Below are 25,168 nucleotides of genomic sequence, written 5' to 3'. Positions count from 1 at the left end.
TCCTATTAAATGCTGATTGGCCGGACTCAACTAAACCATAGCGACGTGCCCTGTGTTGAGGTTAAGAAACATATGTTTTATTGACTCTTCACTAGTTCTTCAATATAAGATAATCAAGAGGAATATTTCGTATTGTGTGTTGTAGTTTAGTTGAAAAGGGGGCGCGTATAAATAACTTATTTTTGCACCAACAATTTTCGCCCTCCATCTCCAATTCATCTGTTGAAGGACCCTATATAATTTTGAGATTTTAACAACGACGAATGAAATGGCAGATGAATATGTACTACTTGGAGCGTCCGAGTTCATCAAAGGTAACAAAATAAAAGTAGTTGCGCAACTTGGCTTGAATTAACATCCACTTATTGCGCGAGAGTTCATGGACGTGTTGGTCAGGTACATCATTAGATTGCTTTCGCCCACCAACGTTTAGAACGTGATTTAACAGCTGTTTAACTCATTTGTATGTGGAATCAATGCTTTTCATTCGTGTAGTTTCTATGAGCATTGTTTGTTCAGTTTCTAGTGACTTTAGTACTTTATTAATATCCCAGAACGGAAATTTGATTGCACCAGCCCAAACATAGGCCTACATGGACTCACATTTTAATGGAAGAGTAACTTTATATTTCCGGTGTTAATGAATGTTTGATGTTTTGGAAGAAACAAAGAAGGCTAAACCTCGGGAAATGGAAAGGGTTTAAAAACCACCAATGTGGGTCACTGAGCGTGGGAAAATAAATATGATTATTCTTATTGTTGTTATCTCTTTGCCCTTGTTTTACATGGTCTTCATTCTCTTACAGACCGGTTGTATTTTGCAACCCTTAGAACCAAACCGAAAACTACAGCAAACTCTCACTACTTCAGCACAGATGATGAATTTCTCTATGAGAAGTAAGTAGGCCTGTTGTATGGACTACCCTCTTCAAATCAAACCACAGGTTTTCAATGGGTTTCATGTCTGGAGACAGATGTACTGGATAAATGTCATGATGCCGTTGACCTTAACAAGTTCTGTTGTGTGGCCAATCAGCACTATTTTCATGTAATCTGACCAAAGCACCGGTACCAATCCTATGCCGTTTATGCCGTTTAGCAAACTCCAGGGGTTTACGGTGCATTCAGAAAGTATTCAGACCCCTTCACTTTTTCCACATTTTGTTACGTTACAGCCTTATTCTAAAATGGATTAAATAAAACATTTTCCTTATCAATCTACACACAATACCCCATAACGACAAAGCAAAAACCGTTTTTTTGAAATGTTAGCAAATGTATTCAAAATGAAAAAACTAGTATCACAACTTGTATTCAGACCCTTTACTCCGGACTTTGTTGAAGCACCTTTGTCAGTGATTACAAACTCGAATCTTCTTAGGTGTGACGCAACAAGCTTGGCACACCTGTATTTTGGGAGTTTCGACCATTCTTCTCTGCAGATCCTCTCAAGCTCTGTCAGGTTGGATGGGGAGCGTAGCTGCACCGCTATTTTCAGCTCTCTCCAGAGATGTTCGATTGGGTTCAAGTCCGGGCTCTGGCTGGGCCACTCAAGGACATTTAAACTTGTCCTGAAGCCACTTTTGTGTTGTCTTGGCTGTGTGCTTAGGGTCATGGTCCTGTTGGAAGGTGAACCTTTGCCTCAGTCTGAGGTCCAGACTGATCTGGAGCAAGTTTTCATCAAGGATCTCTGTACTTTGCTCCGTTCATCTTTCCCTCGATCCTGACTAATTTCCCAGTCCCTGCCGCTGAAAATCATCCCCACAGCATGATGCTGCCAGCACCATGCTTCACCGTAGGGATGGTGCCAGGTTTCCTCCAGACGTGATGCTTGGCATTCAGGCCAAAGAGTTCAATCTTGGTTTCTCAAGACCAGAGAATCTTGTTTCCCATGGTTAGAGTCCTTTAATTTGGCAAACTCCAAGCGGGGTGGCCACTCTTACCATAAAGGCCTGATTTGGTGTTATGCTGCAGAGATTTTGTCCTTCTGGAAGGTTCTCCCATCTCCACAGAGGAACTCTGGAGCTCTGTCAGAATGACCATCGGGTTCTTGGTCAGCTCCCTGATCATGGCCCTTCTCTCCCGATTGCTGAGTTTGGCCAGGCGGCCAGCTCTAGGACAAGTCTTGGTGGTTCCTAACTTCTTCCATTTAAGAATGAATGAGGCCACAGTGTTTTTGGGGACCTTCAGTGCTGCAGACATTTTGTGGTACCCAAAAAATGTGAGTGTACAATATAGTTTAGCATTTAAATAATTTATTTAAACACCTTTATCAAGTGTGTCAAAAATGTCAGACCCAACTGTTTTATTATTTATTTTTATTTTTAAACATTTATTTCACTAAGAAAGTCAGTTAAGACATTCTTACCCTGGCCAAACCCTAACCCGGACTACGCTGGGCCAATTGTGCACCGCCCTTTGGGACTCCCAATCACGGCCAGTTGTGATACAGCCTGGAATCGAACCAGGGTCTGCTGCGCCACTCGGGAGTCACTCAGGACACTGTAGCGCACATAGATAAAACACGAGTTGCCTCTGGATTTAGGCTAACCAATAATCAGTAGGTCTAGGCCTAATGGCAACCAGTTACCATGTGTAAAAATGGATTTTATAACCTGATTTCTAAATTTAAAAAATGTGTATTACATGTACCTTATTCTGTAGTTGTTAATTTACAGTATTCAGGCCTACGTAATATTACCTTCCTCCACTGAAGAGTAATAGTTATACTATTCCTTACATTATTTACATTTGCTCTCTCGGCCTTGTGTCTCAGCTTCTATGCTGACTTTGGACCCCTGAATCTGGGCATGCTGTACAGGTACTGCTGTAAACTGAACAAGAAGCTCAAGGTAAGACACAGATACATTACCATTACTCCAAGGGGGTTTCCTCAATATGCACTTTACTTTACCCCTTTGATAACCCTTTCCATGAAGTTGCTCCCATTACTGTGTAATCGCAATGTCATTTCCAACACAATCTTTCCTATAAAACCAAACGTAGAAGCCGTTTAACAAACACCTCATGATTTGAAATGTTGATAGTCTGGTTTCTTTCAGTCCTTCACTCATTCCAGAAAGAGGGTGATTCACTACACCAGCTATGACCAGAGGAAGAGGGCCAATGCTGCAGTACTTATTGGTGCCTATTCTGTGAGTGTTCATCTTCTTGTCTTTATTATGTTATTCTCGTAGTCTCTTATTGTCTCTAATGCGTACGCACGCATGCACACGTCTGTTTCAGGTGATCTATTTGAAGAGAAGCCCAGAGGAGGCCTACAGGAGCCTCATCTCAGGAAACAATACTGCATATCTGCCTTTCAGGTAAACAAACAAAACACCTCTCCAGCTAACTATTCAGTTACTCTAGCGCCCAATCTTACATTTAGAGGTTGGTAGGCTAATGCTGCGTACATAACACCCTGCATGAATGGTTCCTATACAAATACTGCCTTACTTCACGCCGAATGCCTTTATGCCTAACTGCCTAATGTTTGTCACCGATAATGTTAAAATAGCGTACCGCTGAACGAAGGGGAATATTTGTTGTTTCTTTTCTATAACTGGTATCCATGTGCTCGCATTTAGACTCCGATATGCCGCAAATCACAGTTTAGCCGGGCTGTGCCGCTGACTGAAATGAGAATGTGGAGGAATGATGGCAAAATTCCTGCAGAACTTTCTAGATTCCTGATGACTCAATGCCACATTGTAACCCCATCGTCCTGACATCACAGGATGATACGACACCATACCAAATGACACTGTCACCGTTTGGGTGCATGTTGAGTAAATATCATTGGAAACGCTTATAATGAGGTTAGCTGTTGAAGTGACGACCATTTCATGTTCAACAGGATGGTTAGAAATAGTGCTTTTCCAGCAAGCATGTTAGGCCATGTCAACACACTGTGATGCACAGCCAACAATAGTCTCTAAATGTGAAATTAACTCACCATTTGTTCTTCTCTTTTAGGGACGCTGCTCTCGGAGACTGCACGTACAATTTGACCATCCTAGACTGTTTACAAGGAATACGCAAGGTAAAAATGCATTGTTTATTTTCAGTTGAGCCTTGGGTTGCTATTTACTATAAACAAGGAGATATTATTAGACTCTATCCCTCTTGTCCTGGGTATTTGGTGTCTTCCAATGCTTGATATTAGTTATAACTGTCAGTAATAAGTATGGATAAACCTTTTATAAGTAGCACATACTCTTAATAAATGAGTATTCCATCGTGTATTAACAGTTATGGCATTTACAATGGTGTAGCATTTAAACATGTTATAACATATTACCCAGCCTTTTTATGAGTTTGAAAGGACCCATAGACAGGTTAAATAGCCTCAACGAATCCATTTTCTTTCTCAATATCCCCGTCTCTCTCCCTCCCTCTCTCTGTCTTGTTCGCAGTGTTAATCTTTTAGTCCAATTATGCTCACAGGGGGAGAAACATGGTTAGCATGTATCAACATGGAGGAAAGGTTACATCATGGGTTCACTCCAGAATGTTCCGTTCAGATAGAAATATAGAATTTAGATTAGACATGATTCTCAACTATGTAGAATATGGACTCATCTTAGTTCTCTGCAAAACATTTCTATCTGAGCATTTCAAAATGTTGCTCGCCTGGATGTGATCCTGCTCTATGTGTTGGTGGTCACCCTAGCCTTTTAGTCAGGGACTCAATTCTTCCCACGCAACCTGGTGTGTGGACTCTATATCCAGTTAATGGATTGGTTAACCAATCAAGTGCCAGCGAGATGTGAAGACCAGAAGGGTTGCGCAATGGAGTGCGTAATCAATAAGAGAAAAAGAGAAGATGAGGAAGAGACGCAATTTCTCCTGGCCCCACGTTGACACAGGTCCTTGTGACTGCAAGGATATGTCTATAGTAATGACTCTACAGTGTATGTAAGTGGCTCCTAAGTACTGGTCTTCTTGTGAACAACAATTAATGTCAGGTTTGATTCAATACCACCCTGTGTGCTTTTTTTTCTTTTTTTACATCTGTAGGCCCTGCAATGTGGATTCTTCAACTTCGAGACGTTTGATGTGGAAGAGTATGAGCATTACGAGCGAGTGGAGAATGGAGACATGAACTGGATTATTCCTGGGAAGATTTTGGCCTTTAGTGGACCTCACCCAAGAAGCAAGATAGAGAATGGTGACTTTTCCCTTGCTGCCTATACATGTTTTTCATAGTTCATGGTTTTAAGAGACAATTACAGCGCTTGTCATGTCACAGTAAATGGAATGGCAGTTGATAGTACAGAATACCTATATTTATTTAACTAGGCAAGTCAGTTAAGAACACATTCTTATTTTCAATGACGGCCTTGGAACAGTGGGTTAACTGCCTTGTTCAGGGGCAGAATGACAGATTTATTTTTTACCTTGTCAGCTTGGGGATTTGATCTTGCGACCTTTCGGTTACTAGTCCAACACTCTCCACTAGGTTACCTGCCGCCCCAAATGACTGTCCTTCATCAACCTCCACTATAATGGCACTGACCCCAACCCTGCCCCCCCCCTCCCTCACAGGATACCCTCTCCATGCTCCAGAGGCCTACTTCCCGTATTTCCAGGAGCATCGTGTAACCGCCGTGGTGCGGCTCAACAGGAAGATCTACGACGGACGGCGGTTCACTGACGGCGGCTTCGAGCACCACGACCTGTTCTTCGTGGATGGAACCACTCCCAGTGACCTCATCACACGACGCTTCCTCCACGTGTGTGAGAGCACCGAGGGCGCTGTGGCTGTCCACTGCAAGGGTGAGAGGCTTTGTGTGTGTATTAATGAGTTCATAAAGCCGTCATGTACGTTATACTTAGCTCTGCTGTTTGTTCAGTAGTAAATAAGGTCATTATTCAGTGTTGGACTCTAGCATGCAGTGACACAGAGACTCATCATTAGAGAGCAGCAATAGGCTGACATTTCAACAGTAGGCTTACTCCTCTCTCGCCATTACTCTCTATGTCACGGCTCAGGAGAAGACCCAGGTGCAGACTGTTTCGAAGCAACAAAAGTTTATTACAAAAACAGGGAGGGCACGCAAACGACAGCTCAAGGGAAGGCAGAAGTCAGTACTCCAGGGTGGTATGGCAAGGTACAGAAAGACAGGCATGCTCAGGGTCAGGGCAGGAAGAATGGTCAAAACCGGGAATGGTAGAAAACAGGAACTAGAGACAAGCAGGAGCATGGGACAAAATGCTAGTAGGCTTGATGAAACAAAACAAACTGGCAACAGACAAACTGAGAACACAGGTATAAGTACACTGGGGATAATGCGGAAGATAGCCGACACCTGGAGGGTGGTGAAAACAAGCACAAAGACAGGTGTGTGACACTCATAAAGAACTTTCTCTTCACTCTCTTTTCTGCCCACTCTTCCCCTCTGTCCATTCACAGCGGGTCTGGGTCGTACGGGGACTCTGATAGGTTGTTACCTGATGAAGCACTATCGTTTCACAGCGGCTGACGCCATCGCCTGGATCAGGATCTGCAGGCCTGGATCCATCATCGGACCTCAGCAGGACTTTCTAGAAGAGTAAGGAATAAACCCCAATATGTCACACTAAGACCCAGTGAAAGATACAGTGCATTCAGAAAGTATTCAGACCCCTTGACTTTTTCTAAATGTTATGTTACAGCCTTATTCTAAAATGGATTCAATAGTTTTTTTTCTCATCAATCTACACACAATATCCCATAATGACAAAGCAAAAATTGACAAATTGTTACGGTTTTCTTCCGTCGAAAGAGAGTCGGATCAAAATGCAGCGTGGTAATTTTGATACATGTTTAATAAACGGAAAAAAACGAACATACAAAAACAAGAAACGGAATGTGAAAACCTATACAGCCTATTAGGTGACAACTAACACAGAGACAGGAACAATCCCCCACGAAACACTCAAAGAATATGGCTGCCTAAATATGGTTCCCAATCAGAGACAACGATAATCACCTGCCTCTGATTGAGAACCAATTCAGACAGCCATAGACTATGCTAGACAACCCTACTAAGCCACAATCCCAATACCTACTAAAACCCCAATACAAAAACACACCACAAAATAAACCCATGTCACAACCTGGCCTGACCAAATAAATAAAGAAAACACAAAATACTAAGACCAGGGCGTGACACACATTTACAAAAGTATTCAGACCCGTTACTCAGTACTTTGTTGAAGCACCTTTGGCAGCAATTACAGCCTTGAGTCTTCTTGGGTATGACGCTACAAGCTTGGCACACCTGTGTTTGGGGAGTTTCTCCCATTCTTCTCCAGATCCTCTCAAGCTCTGTCAGGTTGGATGGGGAGCGTCGCTGCACAGCTATTTTCAGGTCTCCAGAGATGTTCGATCGGGTTCAAATCTGGGCCACTCCAGGACATTGAGACTTGTCCCGTAGCCACTCCTGCAGAGTCTTGGCTTTGTGCTTAGGGTGGTTGTCCTGTTGGAAGGTGATCCTTCGCCACAGTCTGAGGTCCTGAGCACTCTGGGGAGAGTTTTCATCAAGGATCTCTCTGTGCTTTGCTACGTTCATCTTTCACTCGATCCTGACTAGCCTCCCAGTCCCTGCCGCCGAAAAACATTCCCACAGCATAATGCTGCCACCACCATGCTTCACCGTAGGGATTGTGCCAGGTTTCCTCCAGATGTGACACTTGGCATTCAGGCAAAATAGTTTAATCTTGGTTTCATCAGACCAGAGAATATTGTTTCTCATGGTCTGAGAGTCTTTTAGGTGCCTTTTGCCAAACTCAAGCGGGCTGTCATGTGCCTTTTACTGAGGAGTGGCTTCCGTCTGGCCACTCTACCATAAAGGCCTGATTGTTTGAGTGCTGCAGAGATGGTTGTCCTTCTGGAGGGTTCTCCCATCCCCACAGAGGAACTCTGGAACTCTGTCAGAGTGACCATCGGGTTCTTGGTTACCTCACTGACCAAGGCCCTTCTCCCCCGATTGCTCAGTTTGGCCAGGCGGCCAGCTCTAGCAAGAGTCTTGGTGGTTCCAAACTTCTTCTATTTAAGAATGATGGAGACCTTCAATGCTGATGGGGACCTTCAATGCTGTAGACATTTTTTGGTACCCTTCCACAGATATGTGCCTCGACACAATCCTGTCTCAGCGCTCTATGGACAATTCCTTCAACTTCATGTCTTGACATGCACTGTCAACTGTGGGACCTTATATAGGCAGGTGTGTGCCTTTCCAAATCATGTCCAATCAATTGAATTTACCACAGGTGGACTCCAATCAGGTTGTAGAAACATCTCAAGGATGATCAATGGAAACAGGATGCACCTGAGCTTGAGTCGCATAGCAAAGGTTCTGAATACTTATGTAAATAAGGTATTTCTAAAAACCTATTTTCGCTTTGTCATTATGGGGTACTGTGTGTAGATTGAGGAGGAAAACAATTTAATCAATTTTAGTTTCTAATCTGCCTCTTATATCTGTGGAAGTTTGGTACAGTTTAATATTTTTCTCCTCCTGACTCCTTATCTCTCTCTTTAGTAAGCAGCACAGTATGTGGGTGCAGGGTGACATGCATCGCACCAAACAGAAGCAGCAGCAGCGTCGCCAGCGGCCAAAGCTGGACCAGGAAGTGACTTGCCTCGTCTCCAGCATGGACGACCTGTCAATCAACACCGTTCTTTATAAGTCCTTCAGCCTGGATGAGGTTAGTGACTTTGGCAATGGTTCTTTGTAGGGTTGGGTAGGTTACTTTCTAAATGTGATCCATTAGTTACCTGTCCAAAATTGTAATCAGTAATGTAATTTTGGGATTTCCCAAACTCAGTAACGTGATTTGATTACTTTCCCTTTAAGAGCATTTTCGTTATGCATCTTGTCGTGGAGGCAGCTCTGCAGAGTGGTCACTAGGTGGCATACAGTAGCCACAAAGTTATACAATACGATTTTAAACCTAACCTTAACCACACTGCTAACCCCTAGTGCCTAACCCTAACCTTAAATTAAGACCAAATTGTATTTTTGGTTTTCATACATTTTTAGAATATAGACAATTTGTGTTCTGCAGCTGGCCCATCTAGTGGAAATCTCTCAGTTCTGCCTCAAGGACAAGACTCATCCCAATAAATGTCAACCTGCTTAAGAGGCATTAGAAGAAGACATAAGTCAATATTACCAATTGAACAGCATCCATTGCAGGATAAATCATTGTTAGACTTTACATAGCTGGTCATAAATTGATGTTGGATTTTACTTAATGGGTTGGTTATATAGGCTGCTTCTAACACATTGCTTCCTTTTTGCATGTGAAAAATGTATGACATGCTGCATTTGCTATAGAGGCCTCTTGTTTACGCTTTTGTTGGTGACACTGATATCTTGATAATTTGCAGCTGTTTGGGTCTATCAAAAGAGTGTGAGTTTGAGCATTTGTCCGTTAGGCCTATGTATTTAAAAACATTTTTTTATCAGCTTTTATCAGCTTTCGATTGAGCAATAAAATCCCCACTCGTGGTCTTATTAAACTAGTTTTTGACAGTACGGAGCACAGTACCACAGGGGAGTTTACTGGCTGTCCACTGGGTCATATTAATTATGCCGATTCTGTTACAAAACGAAAGCAAACGGAACAAAATGGGAAGGGACCTACCTGAATTTTCTGATAGGAACTCTTATTTTACTCTGTTTGCTTCAGTTTGGTTCTTAAACGGAAACAGATTTCTTGATGAATACACCCCTGGTCACAAAAACAATGATTAATAAGCAGCTTACAATTCTTCAATTCAACCATTGTGTTAAAATACACATATACATTTGTGAACAGCCATTCACAACACCGTAAAGCACAAATAGCTAAATGAGAGAGTATCAGTGAGATTCACATCAATGCCCTACGTACACTGAACAAAAATACAGTGCCTTGCGAAAGTATTCGGCCCCCTTGAACTTTGCGACCTTTTGCCACATTTCAGGCTTCAAACATAAAGATATAAAACTGTATTTTTTTTGTGAAGAATCAACAACAAGTGGGACACAATCATGAAGTGGAACGACATTTATTGGATATTTCAAACTTTTTTAACAAATCAAAAACTGAAAAATTGGGCGTGCAAAATGATTCAGCCCCCTTAAGTTAATACTTTGTAGCGCCACCTTTTGCTGCGATTACAGCTGTAAGTCGCTTGGGGTATGTCTCTATCAGTTTTGCACATCGAGAGACTGACATTTTTTTCCCATTCCTCCTTGCAAAACAGCTCGAGCTCAGTGAGGTTGGATGGAGAGCATTTGTGAACAGCAGTTTTCAGTTCTTTCCACAGATTCTCGATTGGATTCAGGTCTGGACTTTGACTTGGCCATTCTAACACCTGGATATGTTTATTTTTGAACCATTCCATTGTAGATTTTGCTTTATGTTTTGGATCATTGTCTTGTTGGAAGACAAATCTCCGTCCCAGTCTCAGGTCTTTTGCAGACTCCATCAGGTTTTCTTCCAGAATGGTCCTGTATTTGGCTCCATCCATCTTCCCATCAATTTTAACCATCTTCCCTGTCCCTGCTGAAGAAAAGCAGGCCCAAACCATGATGCTGCCACCACCATGTTTGACAGTGGGGATGGTGTGTTCAGGGTGATGAGCTGTGTTGCTTTTATGCCAAACATAACGTTTTGCATTGTTGCCAAAAAGTTCAATTTTGGTTTCATCTGACCAGAGCACCTTCTTCCACATGTTTAGTGTGTCTCCCAGGTGGCTTGTGGCAAACTTTAAACGACACTTTTTATGGATATCTTTAAGAAATGGCTTTCTTCTTGCCACTCTTCCATAAAGGCCAGATTTGTGCAATATACGACTGATTGTTGTCCTATGGACAGAGTCTCCCACCTCAGCTGTAGATCTCTGCAGTTCATCCAGAGTGATCATGGGCCTCTTGGCTGCATCTCTGATCAGTCTTCTCCTTGTATGAGCTGAAAGTTTAGAGGGACTGCCAGGTCTTGGTAGATTTGCAGTGGTCTGATACTCCTTCCATTTCAATATTCTCGCTTGCACAGTGCTCCTTGGGATGTTTAAAGCTTGGGAATTCTTTTTGTATCCAAATCCGGCTTTAAACTTCTTCACAACAGTATCTCGGACCTGCCTGGTGTGTTCCTTGTTCTTCATGATGCTCTCTGCGCTTTTAACGGACCTCTGAGACTATCACAGTGCAGGTGCATTTATACGGAGACTTGATTACACACAGGTGGATTGTATTTATCATCATTAGTCATTTAGGTCAACATTGGACCATTCAGAGATCCTCACTGAACTTCTGGAGAGAGTTTGCTGCACTGAAAGTAAAGGGGCTGAATAATTTTGCACGCCCAATTTTTCAGTTTTTGATTTGTTAAAAAAGTTTGAAATATCCAATGAATGTCGTTCCACTTCATGATTGTGTCCCACTTGTTGTTGATTCTTCACAAAAAAATACAGTTTAATATCTTTGTTTGAAGCCTGAAATGTGGCAAAAGGTCGCAAAGTTCAAGGGGGCCGAATACTTTCGCAAGGCACTGTACAAACACACGTAAAGTGTTGGTTCCATGAGCTGAAATAAAATATCCCGGCAATTTTGCATACGCACAAACAGCTTGTTTCTCAAAAATATTGTGCCCAAATTTGTTTACATCCCTGTTAGTGAGCATTTCTCCTTTACCAAGGTAAATCCATCCACCTGGCAGGTGGGGCATATCAAGAAGCTGATTAAACAGCATGATCATTACACATGTCCACCTTGTGCAGGGGACAATAAAGGCCACTTGAAAATGTACAGTTTTGTCACACAACAACACAATGTCTCAAGTCATTGGATGATATCAGGTATGAAGGGAAGACCGAGATGCAGACCACGTCGAATAAACAATAGTTGAATCTTCTAACAGGAGCAGGCAATAGACAGGTCAAGGCAGGCAGGGGTCATAAAACCAGAGGTCAGGCAACGGTACCAGACCGCAGGCTGGCTCAGGGTCTGGGTAAGGCAGAGGTCTGTAATCCAGAGGGGGGCAGCGGTACAGGTTGTCAGGCAGGCTGTGGGTTGGGCAGGCAGAGTGGTCAGGCAGGCAGAGTGGTCAGGCAGGCTGTGGGTTGGGCAGGCAGAGTGGTCAGGCAGGCTGTGGGTTGGGCAGGCAGAGTGGTCAGGCAGGCTGTGGGTTGGGCAGGCAGAGTGGGCAGGCAGGCAGAGTGGGCAGGCAGGCTGTGGGTTGGGCAGGCAGAGTGGGCAGGCAGGCTGTGGGTTGGGCAGGCAGAGTGGGCAGGCAGGCTGTGGGTTGGGCAGGCAGAGTGGGCAGGCAGGCTGTGGGTTGGGCAGGCAGAGTGGGCAGGCAGGCTGTGGGTTGGGCAGGCAGAGTGGGCAGGCAGGCTGTGGGTTGGGCAGGCAGAGTGGGCAGGCAGGCTGTGGGTTGGGCAGGCAGAGTGGTCAGGCAGGCTGTGGGTTGGGCAGGCAGAGTGGTCAGGCAGGCTGTGGGTTGGGCAGGCAGAGTGGTCAGGCAGGCTGTGGGCAGGCTGTGGGTTGGGCAGGCAGGCTGTGGGTTGGGCAGGAAGAGTGGTCAGGCAGGCTGTGGGTTGGGCAGGCAGGCTGTGGGTTGGGCAGGCAGAGTGGGCAGGCAGGCTGTGGGTTGGGCAGGCAGAGTGGGCAGGCAGGCTGTGGGTTGGGCAGGCAGAGTGGGCAGGCAGGCTGTGGGTTGGGCAGGCAGAGTGGTCAGGCAGGCTGTGGGTTGGGCAGGCAGAGTGGTCAGGCAGGCTGTGGGTTGGGCAGGCAGAGTGGTCAGGCAGGCTGTGGGTTGGGCAGGCAGAGTGGTCAGGCAGGCTGTGGGCAGGCTGTGGGTTGGGCAGGCAGGCTGTGGGTTGGGCAGGAAGAGTGGTCAGGCTGTGGGTTGGGCAGGCAGAGTGGTCAGGCAGGCTGTGGGTTGGTCAGGCAGGCTGTGGGTTGGGAAGGCAGAGTGGTCAGGCAGGCTGTGGGTTGGGCAGGCAGAGTGGTCAGGCAGGCGAGGGTCAAAACTGGGAGGGCAAGAAAAGAGAGACTAGAAAAAGCAGGTGAAACACAAAACGCTGGTTGACTCGAACAAACAAGACGAACTGGCAACAGACCAACAGAGAACACAGGTATAAATACACAGGGGAAGATGTGCGACACCTGGAGGGGGGTGGAGACGATCACAAAGACAGGTGAAACAGATCAGGGTGTGACAGATGACTTCATATTACATTCACCCAGTTCAATGTAACAGCAATAGGTTTAGGCTACTACATGATACTCACATTTTCCCTATACCCATCATGAGGTTGCTACAACCTAGCCTATGAATGAAAGTTTACAACGTACAGTTGAAGTCGGAAGTTTACATACACCTTAGCCAAATACATTTAAACTCAGATTTTCACAATTCCTGACATTTAGTCCTAGTAGAAATTCACTGTCTTCGGTCAGTTAGGATCACCACTTTATTTTAAGAATGTGAAATATCAGAATAAAGTGATTTAGAGTGATTTATTTAAGCTTTTATTTCTTTCATCACATTCACAGTTGGTCAGAAGTTTACATACACTCAATTAGTATTTGGTAGCATTGCCTTTAAATTGTTTAACTTGGGTCAAATGTTTCGGTTAGACTTCCACAAGCTTCCCACAATAAATTGGGTGCATTTTGGCCCATTCCTTTTGACAGAGTTGGTGTAACTGAGTCAGGTTTGTAGGCCTCCTTGCTCGCACATGCTTTTTCAGTTCTGCCCACAACTTTTCTATAGGATTGAGGTCAGGGCTTTGTGATGGCCACTCCAATACCTTGACTTTGTTGTCCTTAAGCCATTTTGCCACAAATTTGGAAGTATGCTTGGGGTCATTGTCCATCTGGAAGACCCATTTGCAACCAAGCATTAACTTCCTGACTGATGTCTTGAGATGTTGCTTCAATATATCCACATCATTTTCCTCCTCATTATGCCATCTATATCTATTTTGTGAAGTACACCATTCCCTCCTGCAGCAAAGCACCCCCACACCCCCTCCAGCTAACTGATCGCTGCAGCTGTACATAGTCTATCGGTAAATAGCCCACCCAATTTTACCTACCTCATCCCCATACTGTTTATATTCATTTACTTTTCTGCTCTTTTGCACACCAATATCTCTACCTGTACATGACCATCTGATCATTTATCACTCCAGTGTTAATCTGCAAAATTGTAATTATTCGCCTACCTCCTCATGCCTTTTGCACACAATGTATATAGACTCTCTTTTTTTCTACTGTGTTATTGACTTGTTAATTGTTTACTCCATGTGTAACTCTGTGTTGTTGTCTGTTCACACTGCTATGCTTTATCTTGGCCAGGTCGCAGTTGCAAATGAGAACTTGTTCTCAACTAGCCTACCTGGTTAAATAAAGGTGAAATAAAAAATAAAAACATGATGCTGCCACCCCCGTGCTTCACGGTTGGGATGGTGTTCTACGGCTTGCAAGCCTCTCCGTTACGCCTCCAAACATAACGATTGTTATGTGCAGTTGCAAACCGTGTCTGGCTTTTTTTATGGCAGTTTTGGAGCAGTGGCTTCTTCCTTGCTGAGCGGCCATTCAGGTTATGTCGATATAGGACTCATTTTACTGTGGATATAGATACTTTTGTACCTGTTTCCTCCAGCATCTTCACAAGGTCCTTTGTTGTTGTTCTGGGATTGATTTGCACTTTTCGCACCAAAGTACGTTCATCTCTCGGAAACAGAACTCGTCTCCTTCCTGAGCGGTATGATGGGTCTTGTCCCATGGTGTTTATACTTGCGTACTATTGTTTGTACAGAGGAACGTGGTACCTTCAGGAGTTTGGAAATTGCTCCAAAGGATGAACCAGAGTTGTGGAGGTCTACAATCTTTTTTTCCGAGGTCTTGGCTGATTTCTTTTGATTTTCCCATGATGTCAGGCGAAGAGGCACTGAATTTGAAGGTAGGACTTGAAATACATCCACAGGTACACCTCCAATTGACTCAAATTATGTAATTTGGCCTATCAGAAGCTTCTAAAGCCATGACATCATTTTCTGGAATTTTCCAAGCTGTTTAAAGGCCACAGTCAAGTTAGTGTATGTAAACTGACCCACTGGAATTGTGATACAGTGAATTATAAGTGAAATAATCTATCTGTAAACAACTGTTGGAAAAATTACTTGTGTCACACGCCAACTTGCCAAAACTATAGTTTGTTAACAATACGTTTGTGGAGTGGTTGAAAAATGAGTTTTAATGACTCCAACCTAAGTGTATGTAAACTTCAACTGTATAGGTGCACACAGGTCGAGAGACAAGTTTCTATTGGACAAATTCTGGTATGTTTATCCCCATTTTGTTCTGTTTGCTTCCATTTAAGAAGCGTTTTTTTCAACAGAATCGGCGGAATGAATACACACCCCTGATCATGCGTAAACTGAGTTCACTCTCATAACAGCCATGTTGTATTCCTTCTCTTCCCTCCATTTGTGGACTACAACACATCAGCTGTATGTGACCAGGCGAAAATACCTTTCCAAGCCAAACCGCTACACACAGCCTACACCATGTCACCATATTAGCTAAAGTAACGTCATAGCTAATAGAACTAGCGTGTTAGTAAACCCGCTACAATCATGCATTTCACTGGCGGGCCCCGGTGGCAATACTTTTGTAATAGCAAACGCTTACCTTGACTTGGAAGAGTTCCAGTGTTGTTTTGGACAGTCATAGCCACCTAGGTAACATAGCATCCCTCTGTTTGAGCAGGGTGTTTCAGTAGGCTAAACTAGCTGCATTTGCTAGCTAAGTAAGTGAAAGAAGAAGAAATGAATTTGTTAAACTGTTAAACTATTGTCTTTCCCTCTCTTTGAGTCAAATACTCACCATATTTTAAAGACTGTGGTGCTAGCTAGCAGTAGTTTATGCTTTCAGTACTAGTTTAATTCTCTGATCATTTGATTGGGTGGACAACATGTCAATTCATGCTGCAAGAGCTCTGATAGGCTGGAGGACGTCCTCCGGAAGTTGTCATAATTACTGTGTAAGCCTATGGAAGGTCTTGAGAACCATGAGCCTCCTAGGTTTTGTATTGAAGTCAGAGGAGGGCGGAAGCTAGCTGTCCTCCGGCTACACCATGGTGCTACCCTACAGAGTGCTGCTGAGGCTACTGTAGACCTTTGAAAAATAGTGTTTTAATCAGTTATTTGGTGACGTGATTATATTTAGTATAGTTTTATCTAAAAAGGATAACTTTTTAGATTAAAAAAAGCTGAAGGGGGGGTTCGCCCAGGGAGCCATACTAGCTAGAACCGCCACTTCGAGTCACGACCACTCACACTGTAGCCTAAACATAGTCCAGTTCAAAGTGAATGGCACAGATCTATATATGGCAATGGCTATTTACATATAGGCCTACTACAGCTCTGATTGGTTATGGCGCACCGGTCTGTGTAGAGTACAGGCCTGATTCGAGCCTGTCAATGCAATAGAATACTACTCCAATGCACTCTACCTACAAGACAATCTCTAGCAAAGTTAATTTAGCATACCGTCTTCATTGTTTGTTTTGTTACGATATGTTACATTGAATGTGGCTAATATTGCCACAGTAGAGCGAAACGTTGATAGTGTTAACTAAAGAGGAAAACTCTAGAAAATTGAGTGAAGTTCAATCGAGTGCTTCTTTGCGCGGGCCGAGGGGAGCTGAGCGCCCACGCATGTGTGCAGCTTAAAGGAACATTGCTATTGAGCATGTTTTGGATGCTCTGGATCGACGTGTACCACAGCGTGTTCCAGGTCCTGCCAATATCCAGCAACTTCACACAGCCATTGAAGAGGCATGGGACAAAAAACCTTCCACAGGCCACAATTAACAGCCTGACCAACTCTATGCAAAGGAGATGTGTTGCGTTACATGAGGCAAATGGTGGTGACACCAGATACTGACTGGTTTTCTGATTCACACCCCTACCATTTTTTAAGGTATCTGTGACCAACAGATGCATACTGTATCTGTATTGGCAGCACCTGTGCATAACCCACCTGTACATAACCCACCTGTAAATAGCCCAAACAACTACCTCATCCCCTACTGTATTTATTTATTTATTTATCTTGCTCCTTTGAACCCCAGTATTTCTACTTTGCACATTCATCTACTGCACATCTACCATTCCAGTGTTTAATTGCTATATTGTATTTACTTTGCCACCATGGCCTATTTATTGCCTTACCTCCCTTATCTCACCTCATTTGCACACATTGTATATAGACTTGTTTTTCTACTGTATTATTGACTGTATGTTTGTTTACTCCATGTGTAACGCTGTGTTGTATGTGTCGAACTGCTTTGCTTGATCTTGGCCAGGTCGCAGTTGTAAATGAGATTTTGCCCTTCAGATAAGGGTTTCTGGATTTTTTTTCTAATTTTGTCTGTCATAGTTGAAGTGTACCTATGATGAAAATTACAGGCCTCTCTCATCTTTTTAAGTGGGAGAAGTTGCACAATTGGTGAAAAAATACTTTTTTGCTCCACTGTATGTCTTGCTCCCATGCAGACTTTGTATTTGCAAAGGAAGGCGGATTAATGTTCTGTATTATGTCGTATAGAGATTTTGCCCTTCAGATAAGGGTTAAGATCTAAGCACCTCTCGACTGGACACTTAGTGGGCTCAAGTGGAAATGAAGGGAAATGTTTTTTGGCAAAGCTGCGAGTTTGCAGGTATCTAAAAAAAAGTGGGTATTGGGAATATTATGGTCAACCCTCATAGTATCGAATGAGACAATTGTGTTATCAACAAATAGGTCACAAAAAAACAGCAGACCGTTCCTAGGCCAGAACTGGAATGCCGTGTCAATCTGTAACGCTGGGAAGAGATTATTAGATGTTAATGGAGAGAAGCCACTTGCTTGTTAAAGGCTAAAGTGACTTTGGAATTGGGACCAGATTTTAAGGGAGTTCTTAACAATGGGGTTCAAAACATGGATGCCAAGGTTCATGGGCATTGGGGAGCACAGGAGCGATACCGGAGACGTTGGAAGGCTTGACTGTAACTCTATGATGGCCCAAGTTGGGCCGTCCTTGTTTTCAAATGTAGAAACCCAATAAACACATTTAGAAATAATTGCTGACCAGTAGTAGTGTAAAAAAGCCTGTGGGCTTAGGCCTCTCTAGATATACCTTTCTCATTGTGGATTTGACTTTTTCCAAATTAAGTTGGAAATGTAACTGTCCAGTTGTTTGAACATCGACTTTGCCAGAAAAATGGCAATCATTTGGAATAGGTACAAAAACCTAGGTAGTACAGGCATCTTAACAGAATTAATGCGACCTGCTAATGAAATGGGAAGAGACGAGCACCTAATGAAATCCTGCTTAGTGCGCTCCTGGAGTGTTTTGAAGTTATGTTTAGACAGAGCCTTAAATGAGCGTGTGACCTTTATCCCCAAATAAATAAAGACCTGATGCTTAAATGGGAAATTGGCATACCCAATTCCTTCTGCGAATGGATTCATGGGGAGGAGCACACTTTTTGTTAGGTTTAGCTGACAACCAAAACCTTGTAGCATGTCTAAGAGAGCGGGCATAGGGTTAGAGATGTATACAAGAAGATTGTCTGCATACAAGGACACCTTGTGAGTTATGTCGCCCCTTAGTATTCCCTTAATCCTCTCCTCCGCCCGCAGGGCGATAGCAAGAGGCTTATACAGATATAACCCTATACGGATAAACAGCAACCCTGCCTGGCCCTCTGTGGAGAGGAAGTAGCTGGAGGTAACATTGTTGGTGTGAACAAAAGCCACTGGGGACGAGTACAACATCTTAATCCAGGAAAGGAATGACAGGACCAAACCCAAATCTCTCTAGTACTGCAAATAGATAATCCCACTCAACCCCCGGTCGAAAGCCTTTTCAGCATAAGAGATGACAACTTCTGGCTGTAGAGTTGAGTGGGCAGAATAAAGAACATTTAAATAGGCGGCAAATATTATAGAAAGATTGTCTACCTGAGATAAATCCGGTTTGTTTTTTTGTTTTTTTGAAATGTGATTTTACAGTTTGAATGGGGTGTCCTGGGTCCTGTTCTGAAGGGTGTAATGTCACAGAACGTTCAGATAGAAATGTATTGTGCAACAAACACAGGGCTGCCAAACTCAACCAGTGCATATTGAAAAAGCTCAACGAATTTGCCAGTCTTTGCTGCTAAGCTTGGGCATTCCTGTGACCTTAATCAAAAATAATTTCATAACGCCGAATAACAAAAACATAGCTCGGTTGTTGTAACATTGAAACATTTTTTTTCATTTCTTGCACTGCATGGATCACTGGTGTGGCAGAATGCAACATTGCTGTATGGTCCACTCAAAATGTCTTGATTTCAGTAGGTAGCCTAGGCTTCTTCTCAAATGCTGCTGTAATAGTCCCACATGTTTATCCTTTTCATGGTTATTAGGCATTTTATGAATAATGACTAAACAATATTTACATTTAAATAGAACTATAACTAATTAAACTCTAACCTGTTTTACAATATCTGATTAATAATGTTAGTTCCTAAGGAAGAGGTTATGTAGCATGGACAAGGGGTAATTGGAAATGATAACCATTGTGGATGAAGGAATGTATGTGTGTGTGTCTAAAGTAAGCAAAGAGTGTCATTAACCTATGTTTGAACCGACTCAGCTATAACTCTGTGGCGATCAAATAAGACAGCGAGAGCCCCTCCATGTTTTCCTTATCTGGAACTGTCTGCTAAGTGGTAATAGACTATGGTGAGACTTCAGGAGTTAATCCAGATATAGTGTGTCAGGTATGTGCGCTAGTGAGTTGGAATTAACTTTTGAACCTGCTTTGTCCTGGTCGAGAGGAGGTGAGACATTTTATAACCTATGACTTCATATGTGATATATAAACTGTTGTACATGGTTCTATGAGCAGCGCTCTCGAGAATGCTATTGGCTAATTTTGATAGACTGGTCTCTGTCTGTTTTATGCGAATGAGGATCTTACAAATTCTTAGAAACAGACAGTGATTTCAATTTAATTGGTTAATGAATATATAGGAATTGTTAAATTCCTTTGACAATGGTGTTTTGTTTTTTTGGCTAGTCATTGTCAAGCTACAACATATTTGCCAGACCACAACATATTTCTAGCTTAGCTAGGACTGTGGCATGTGTCTGTACACTTTCCCTCTGCTGCGAGCTGTAAATGGGACACACGAAAGCAATGTAAACGGGACACAGAAAAGCAGCGCAAATGAACTTTGAATTCACCTATTGCGGGCGCATCAGGTTGTAATTTTGTAAAGTTTACTAATTTATACTCGCTTGTGTGTCCTATTGTCCTTTAGTAGTAATTTATACCCTCGTGGGAATCCTTTATCTTAACTCTTTTGACAAACCAAGATGACATTTTATGTAGGTTACAGCAATCACCAGTCGGTACCGAAACTCGGCATGGACATTTGGCTTACAACACTTTTAAACACTGGCTGGCTCGGGCATTGCTTGCTGTGACTTCTAGTGCAGTGCATAGCAGGCGGTATGGAAGCGGGCCAAAATGAATTGACATCCCAAATCATTTCACGGGCCAGATAGAAATGTGTCACGGGCCAGACTCGGCCCGTATTTGACACATGTGTTGTTACATATAGGACTGTCTGTCAGGTACAATAAGGATTCAGGTCAGTTCTATTCATTGCATTATAATCTGAAATGGTCTGACCCTGTCTAAGTCTCTTGAGGGCTGGCATTTTGCTTAGGATGTGAAATGATTGCGACTGCATGTCTTGGTTTGTCGCCCTCTCTCTGTCGTCTGTAGAATAACTACAGGGAGTGTCTGACCCAAGGAGATAAACTCAGGGATTTGAAAGGCCGTCGCTCATCCAGGTCTGCCACCACTTCACGGTATGTGCGTGTGCTGTGCGAAAGTGAATGTGGTTAAACATCCATCCATACTTCGTTGACGTTGTTTGCATCGTACATCGACAGACACAACCCTGCGTTCAACTTTAGAGCTATACTTTGAATGTATTTTAAAATGGTTATAAAGCCTTATTGTTTGTTGTATCATCCTTCTCCAGGTTGAATTTGACAAAGACCAGTCAGACCTCTATCACCCCTCCCAAGTGTTCCAGGCTATCTCAGGTCCCTGTCCCCTTCTCCTCCTCCTCTTCTCCCAAGAGGCTGGTGCAAAGCTCCTCATCATCAGCTAGTAACCTTAAGAGGTGAGTTTCTGTGTGTGTGATGTGTGTGTTTTTGTGCCATCTTCATGTGTTCAGGTATGTACAGTTGAAGTCGGAAGTTTACATACACTTAGGTTGGAGTCATTAAAACTGGTTTTTCAACCACTCCACTAATTTCTTCTTAACAGACTATAGTTTTGGCAAGTCGGTTAGGACATCTACTTTGTGCATGACACAAGTCATTTTTCCAACAATTGTTTAAGACAGATTATTTCACTTATTACTCACTGTATCACAATTCTATTGGGTCAGAAGTTTACATACACTAAGTTGACTGTGCCTTTAATCAGCTTGGAAAAATCCAGAAAATGATGTCATGGCTTTAGAAGCTTCTGATAGGCTAAATTACACAATTTGAGTCAATTGGAGGTGTACCTGTGGATGTACAGTGAGGCAAAAAAGTATTTAGTCAGCCACCAATTGTGCAAGTTCTCCAACTTAAAAAGATGAGAGAGGCCTGTAATTTTCATCATGGGTACACTTCAACTATGACAGACAAAATGAGAAAAAAAATCCAGAAAATCACATTGTAGGATTTTTAATGAATTTATTTGCAAATTATGGTGGAAAATAAGTATTTGGTCCCCTACAAACAAGTGGGAGAACTTGCACAAGTGGGAGAAATTGCACAATTGGTGGCTGACTAAATACTTTTTTGCCCCACTGTATTTCAAGTCCTACCTTCAAACACAGTGCCTCTTTGCTTGACATCATGGGAAAATCTAAAGAAATCAGCCATGATATCCCCCCAAAAATTTTAGAACTCTACAAGTCTGGTTCATCCTTGGGAGCGATTTCCAAACGCCTGAAGGTACCACGTTCATTTGCCAAACAATAATACGTAAGTATAAACACCATGCAGCCGTCATACCGCTCAGGAAGGAGACGCGTTCTGTCTCCTAGAGATGAATGTATTTTGGTGCGAAAAGTGCAAATCAATCCCAGAACAACAGCAAAGGACCTTGTGAAGATGTTGGAGGAAACCGGTACAAAAGTATCTATATCCACAGTAAAACGAGTCCTATATCAACATAACCCGGAAGGCCACTCAGCAAGGAAGAAGCCACTGCTCCAAAACTGCCATAAAAAAGCCAGACTACAGTTTGCAACTGCAGATGGGGACAACGATCATACTTTTTGGAGAAATGTCCTCTGGTCTGATGAAACAAAAATAGAACTGTTTGGCCATAATGACCATTGTTATGTTTGGAGGAAAAAGGGGGAGGCTTGCAAGCCGAAGAACACCATCCCAACCATGAAGCACGGGGGTGGCAGCATCATGTTGTGGGGGTGCTTTGCTGCAGGAGGGACTGGTGCACTTCACAAAATAGATGGCAACATGAGGTAGGAAAATGATGTGCTTATATTGAAGCAAGTCAGGAAGTTAATGCTTGGTCGCAAATGGGTCTTCCAAATGGACAATGACCACAAGCATACTTCCAAAGTTGTGGCAAAATGGCTTAAGGATAACAAAGTCAAGGTATTGGAGTGTCCATCACAAAGCCCTGACCTCAATCCTATAGAACATTTGTGGTCAGAACTGAAAAAGCATGTGCGAGCAAGGAGGCCTACAAACCTGCTTCAGTTACACCAGCTCTGTCAGGTGGAATGGGCCAAAATCACCCAACTTATTTTGGGAAGCTTGTGGAAGGTTACCTGAAACGTTTGACCCAAGTTTAAAAATGTAAAGGCAATGCTATCAAATACAAATTGAGTGTATGTAAACGTCTGACCCACTGGGAATGTGATGAAAGAAATAAAAGCTGAAATAAATCATTCTCTCTACTATTATTCTGACATTTCACATTCTTAAAATAAAGTGGTGATCCTAACTGACCTAAGACAGTGAATTTTTACTAGGATTAAATGTCAGGACTTGTGAAAAACTGAGTTTAAATGTATTTGGCTAAGGTGTATGTAAACTTCCGACTTCAACTGTATGATCTCTCCCTTTGTCTCTCTCTCTCTCCTTCTAGTCCCTTTAGCCTGAGTATGTTCAGCTCTAAGGCTACTACCATTCACTGAGCCCACGTTGATCACTGACTTTTCATCTTTGACCTTCTGACCTTCCAGTTGACCCCAGGAGACAGGAGGTTAACCCCCTCAACCGCTGGAGAAATGTGCACGATAGTCTCTGTTATAAATGCACGTTAAATAACATTTAATAATACCCCAAAAAATCTAATCCACCACTGAGACACTCTGTAATATTTGTAACAATTGGATTTGTAGACATGATCTCATTTCAATCAATGTAATTGTTTGTTTTCAAAATGGGTTTATTATCATTGTAATTGTGTGCAAGGAGAATGTTTATCATGGCTTTCTCTTATTCAGTTATTTAATTGATATATATTGTTTGATTGACGCTGTAAAAGAGGACACATCCTACTGTACACTCAATTGATTCATGAGTGGCTGTCTTATGAATGTTGTCATTCAGGAGATCCATTTGTTTTATGTGAATACACATTTGGGTTGTAACAGAAGTGACTCTGGTTGAGCACTTTTTTTCTGACTTGTTTTTACGACTCTTGTTGACAGGCTCGAGACAATTGTTTTGTTTTAAATGACTTTAAGTAGTAGGCCTGTATGGCGTATATGGAATGTATTTCTGAAAACTTTGCAAAGATACTATTGGTACATTGTCATTTAAATTTGATTAAAATCATTCCTTGTTAAAATAAGTTGTCATTCTCTGCAAATGTTATTTGACTCATAAACATGGCAGGTTAAGACACGTTTTTCGGCTTATATTAATATCTCCAACAATAAAATAGGGACCATGTATAGCAGTTGTAAGGGCAGGAAATCAACAGAAGTCAAGGCAGATTGAAGTGCTACCTTTTAAAAAATATATATATTTGCAGATCTTGTGTTTACACAGGCAGCCCAATTCTGATTCTTTTTTTCCACTAATTGGTATTTTATGACCAATCAGATTTCTTCACAAGATGTTTTTCAGAATTGATCTGATTGGTCAAAATACCAAAAAATACCAGTGAAAAAAAATATCAGAATTGGGCTGCCTGTGTAAACGCAGCCTTAGTGATCCAATGGTGAATATGCCATAGGCCTACTTGGCCCAAACAAAAGTACATAAATGTTATGTAAAAAATCAAAACTTCTTTCTCACAAGTGTAACGTAGGCCTAGTTTGTGAACACTGCAAACAAGGTGTCCACTCCATAGCCGTGTGAAGATGTGGGGGTACTGAGAATAATTCAGTACGACTATATCGGCCCGTTAATTCAGGACTAGTGAAGGCCCAGTGCATAACCTTCGTGAACTATTTGATTTTTTATGTCACGCCGGGAATAAGAACAGAAGTTATAGATGTCGAATAACCAAACACTTACATTCTAGAACACTGGGTATGACGTGGGTTAACGTTAATTCATTATTGACGATTTATGGGGTAGCCTAAATTCAAATCAAATCACATTTTAATGATAAACATTTAGAGTGCATTCCTGGTGAGAGGAGCCAATTTCATTATCAAAAAATATTTATTATATACAATGTGACAAATATTTTCATTTAGACGTGTCATTGTTTGTGAAAATGTGGTGAATTAATAGTTGATTTAGGGGATGGTCCTTGGCTACCTTTAGTCACTTCTTCCTACCCCTCAGAGGGGCACACGCATTAGCCCCCTAGATTGGGCAATTCCATTCAACTCTGTTTGAACTTTAGTCACCCAACAACAAAGGGACCAAATGAATGACCAGCTGTACAGATTTCATTCATAGCATTCTTCATCTTGCCCCAGAGTAACCCCTGTTCCAGTTAAATGACCTCACACAGACACTCTCTCCCAACCCGCGCTTGTGGCTCAGACCGCAAATCAATGATTGCATCTCTGCTCAAAGGTCACACTTTCAATTGTTTTGAATGGCTCTCGTCTTAGGTTTACTTTAGGCTGGAA

At 42.6% G+C, this 25,168-nt stretch overlaps 1 protein-coding gene across 4 annotated transcripts; it reads left to right on the top strand.

Annotated features, from left to right (window-relative positions):
• On the top strand, positions 1–23,925 carry LOC109875040 (dual specificity protein phosphatase CDC14AB). 4 transcript variants are annotated; one of them, XM_031810837.1, is made up of 13 exons: positions 1–314; positions 807–897; positions 2,777–2,852; positions 3,063–3,155; positions 3,247–3,326; positions 3,979–4,045; positions 5,023–5,173; positions 5,551–5,781; positions 6,419–6,557; positions 8,532–8,697; positions 20,818–20,903; positions 21,080–21,223; positions 23,315–23,925. In XM_031810837.1, the coding sequence occupies exons 1-13, from the start codon at positions 269–271 to the stop codon at positions 23,316–23,318; spliced, it is 1,374 nt and encodes a 457-aa protein (XP_031666697.1). In that variant the 5' UTR covers positions 1–268; the 3' UTR covers positions 23,319–23,925. The 4 variants fall into 4 exon arrangements, with proteins under 4 accessions (XP_031666697.1, XP_020322770.1, XP_031666696.1 ...); XM_020467181.2 differs by having other exon boundaries at positions 2–314; positions 23,218–23,925; XM_031810836.1 differs by lacking the exon at positions 1–314 and adding an exon at positions 380–715.
• The last annotated feature ends 1,243 nt before the right edge of the window (positions 23,926–25,168 follow it).

Source organism: Oncorhynchus kisutch, linkage group LG30 (assembly GCF_002021735.2).
Source record: "Oncorhynchus kisutch isolate 150728-3 linkage group LG30, Okis_V2, whole genome shotgun sequence".
Lineage (NCBI taxonomy): Eukaryota > Metazoa > Chordata > Actinopteri > Salmoniformes > Salmonidae > Oncorhynchus > Oncorhynchus kisutch.
The sequence above is the reverse complement of the archived record's forward strand: the minus strand, read 5'-3'. Positions and strand labels throughout refer to the sequence as shown.

What these genes read in the sequence shown, in the direction of transcription:
- LOC109875040 (XM_020467183.2), top strand. Translation starts at nt 652, where the DNA reads ATGTTTTGGAAGAAACAAAGAAGGCTAAACCTCGGGAAATGGAAAGGG. An exon ending in AGGGTTTAAAAACCACCAAT is followed by an intron (nt 716 to 806) that starts GTGGGTCACTGA and finishes ATTCTCTTACAG; the next exon opens with ACCGGTTGTATTTTGCAACC. An exon ending in GTTTACAAGGAATACGCAAG is followed by an intron (nt 4,046 to 5,022) that starts GTAAAAATGCAT and finishes TTACATCTGTAG; the next exon opens with GCCCTGCAATGTGGATTCTT.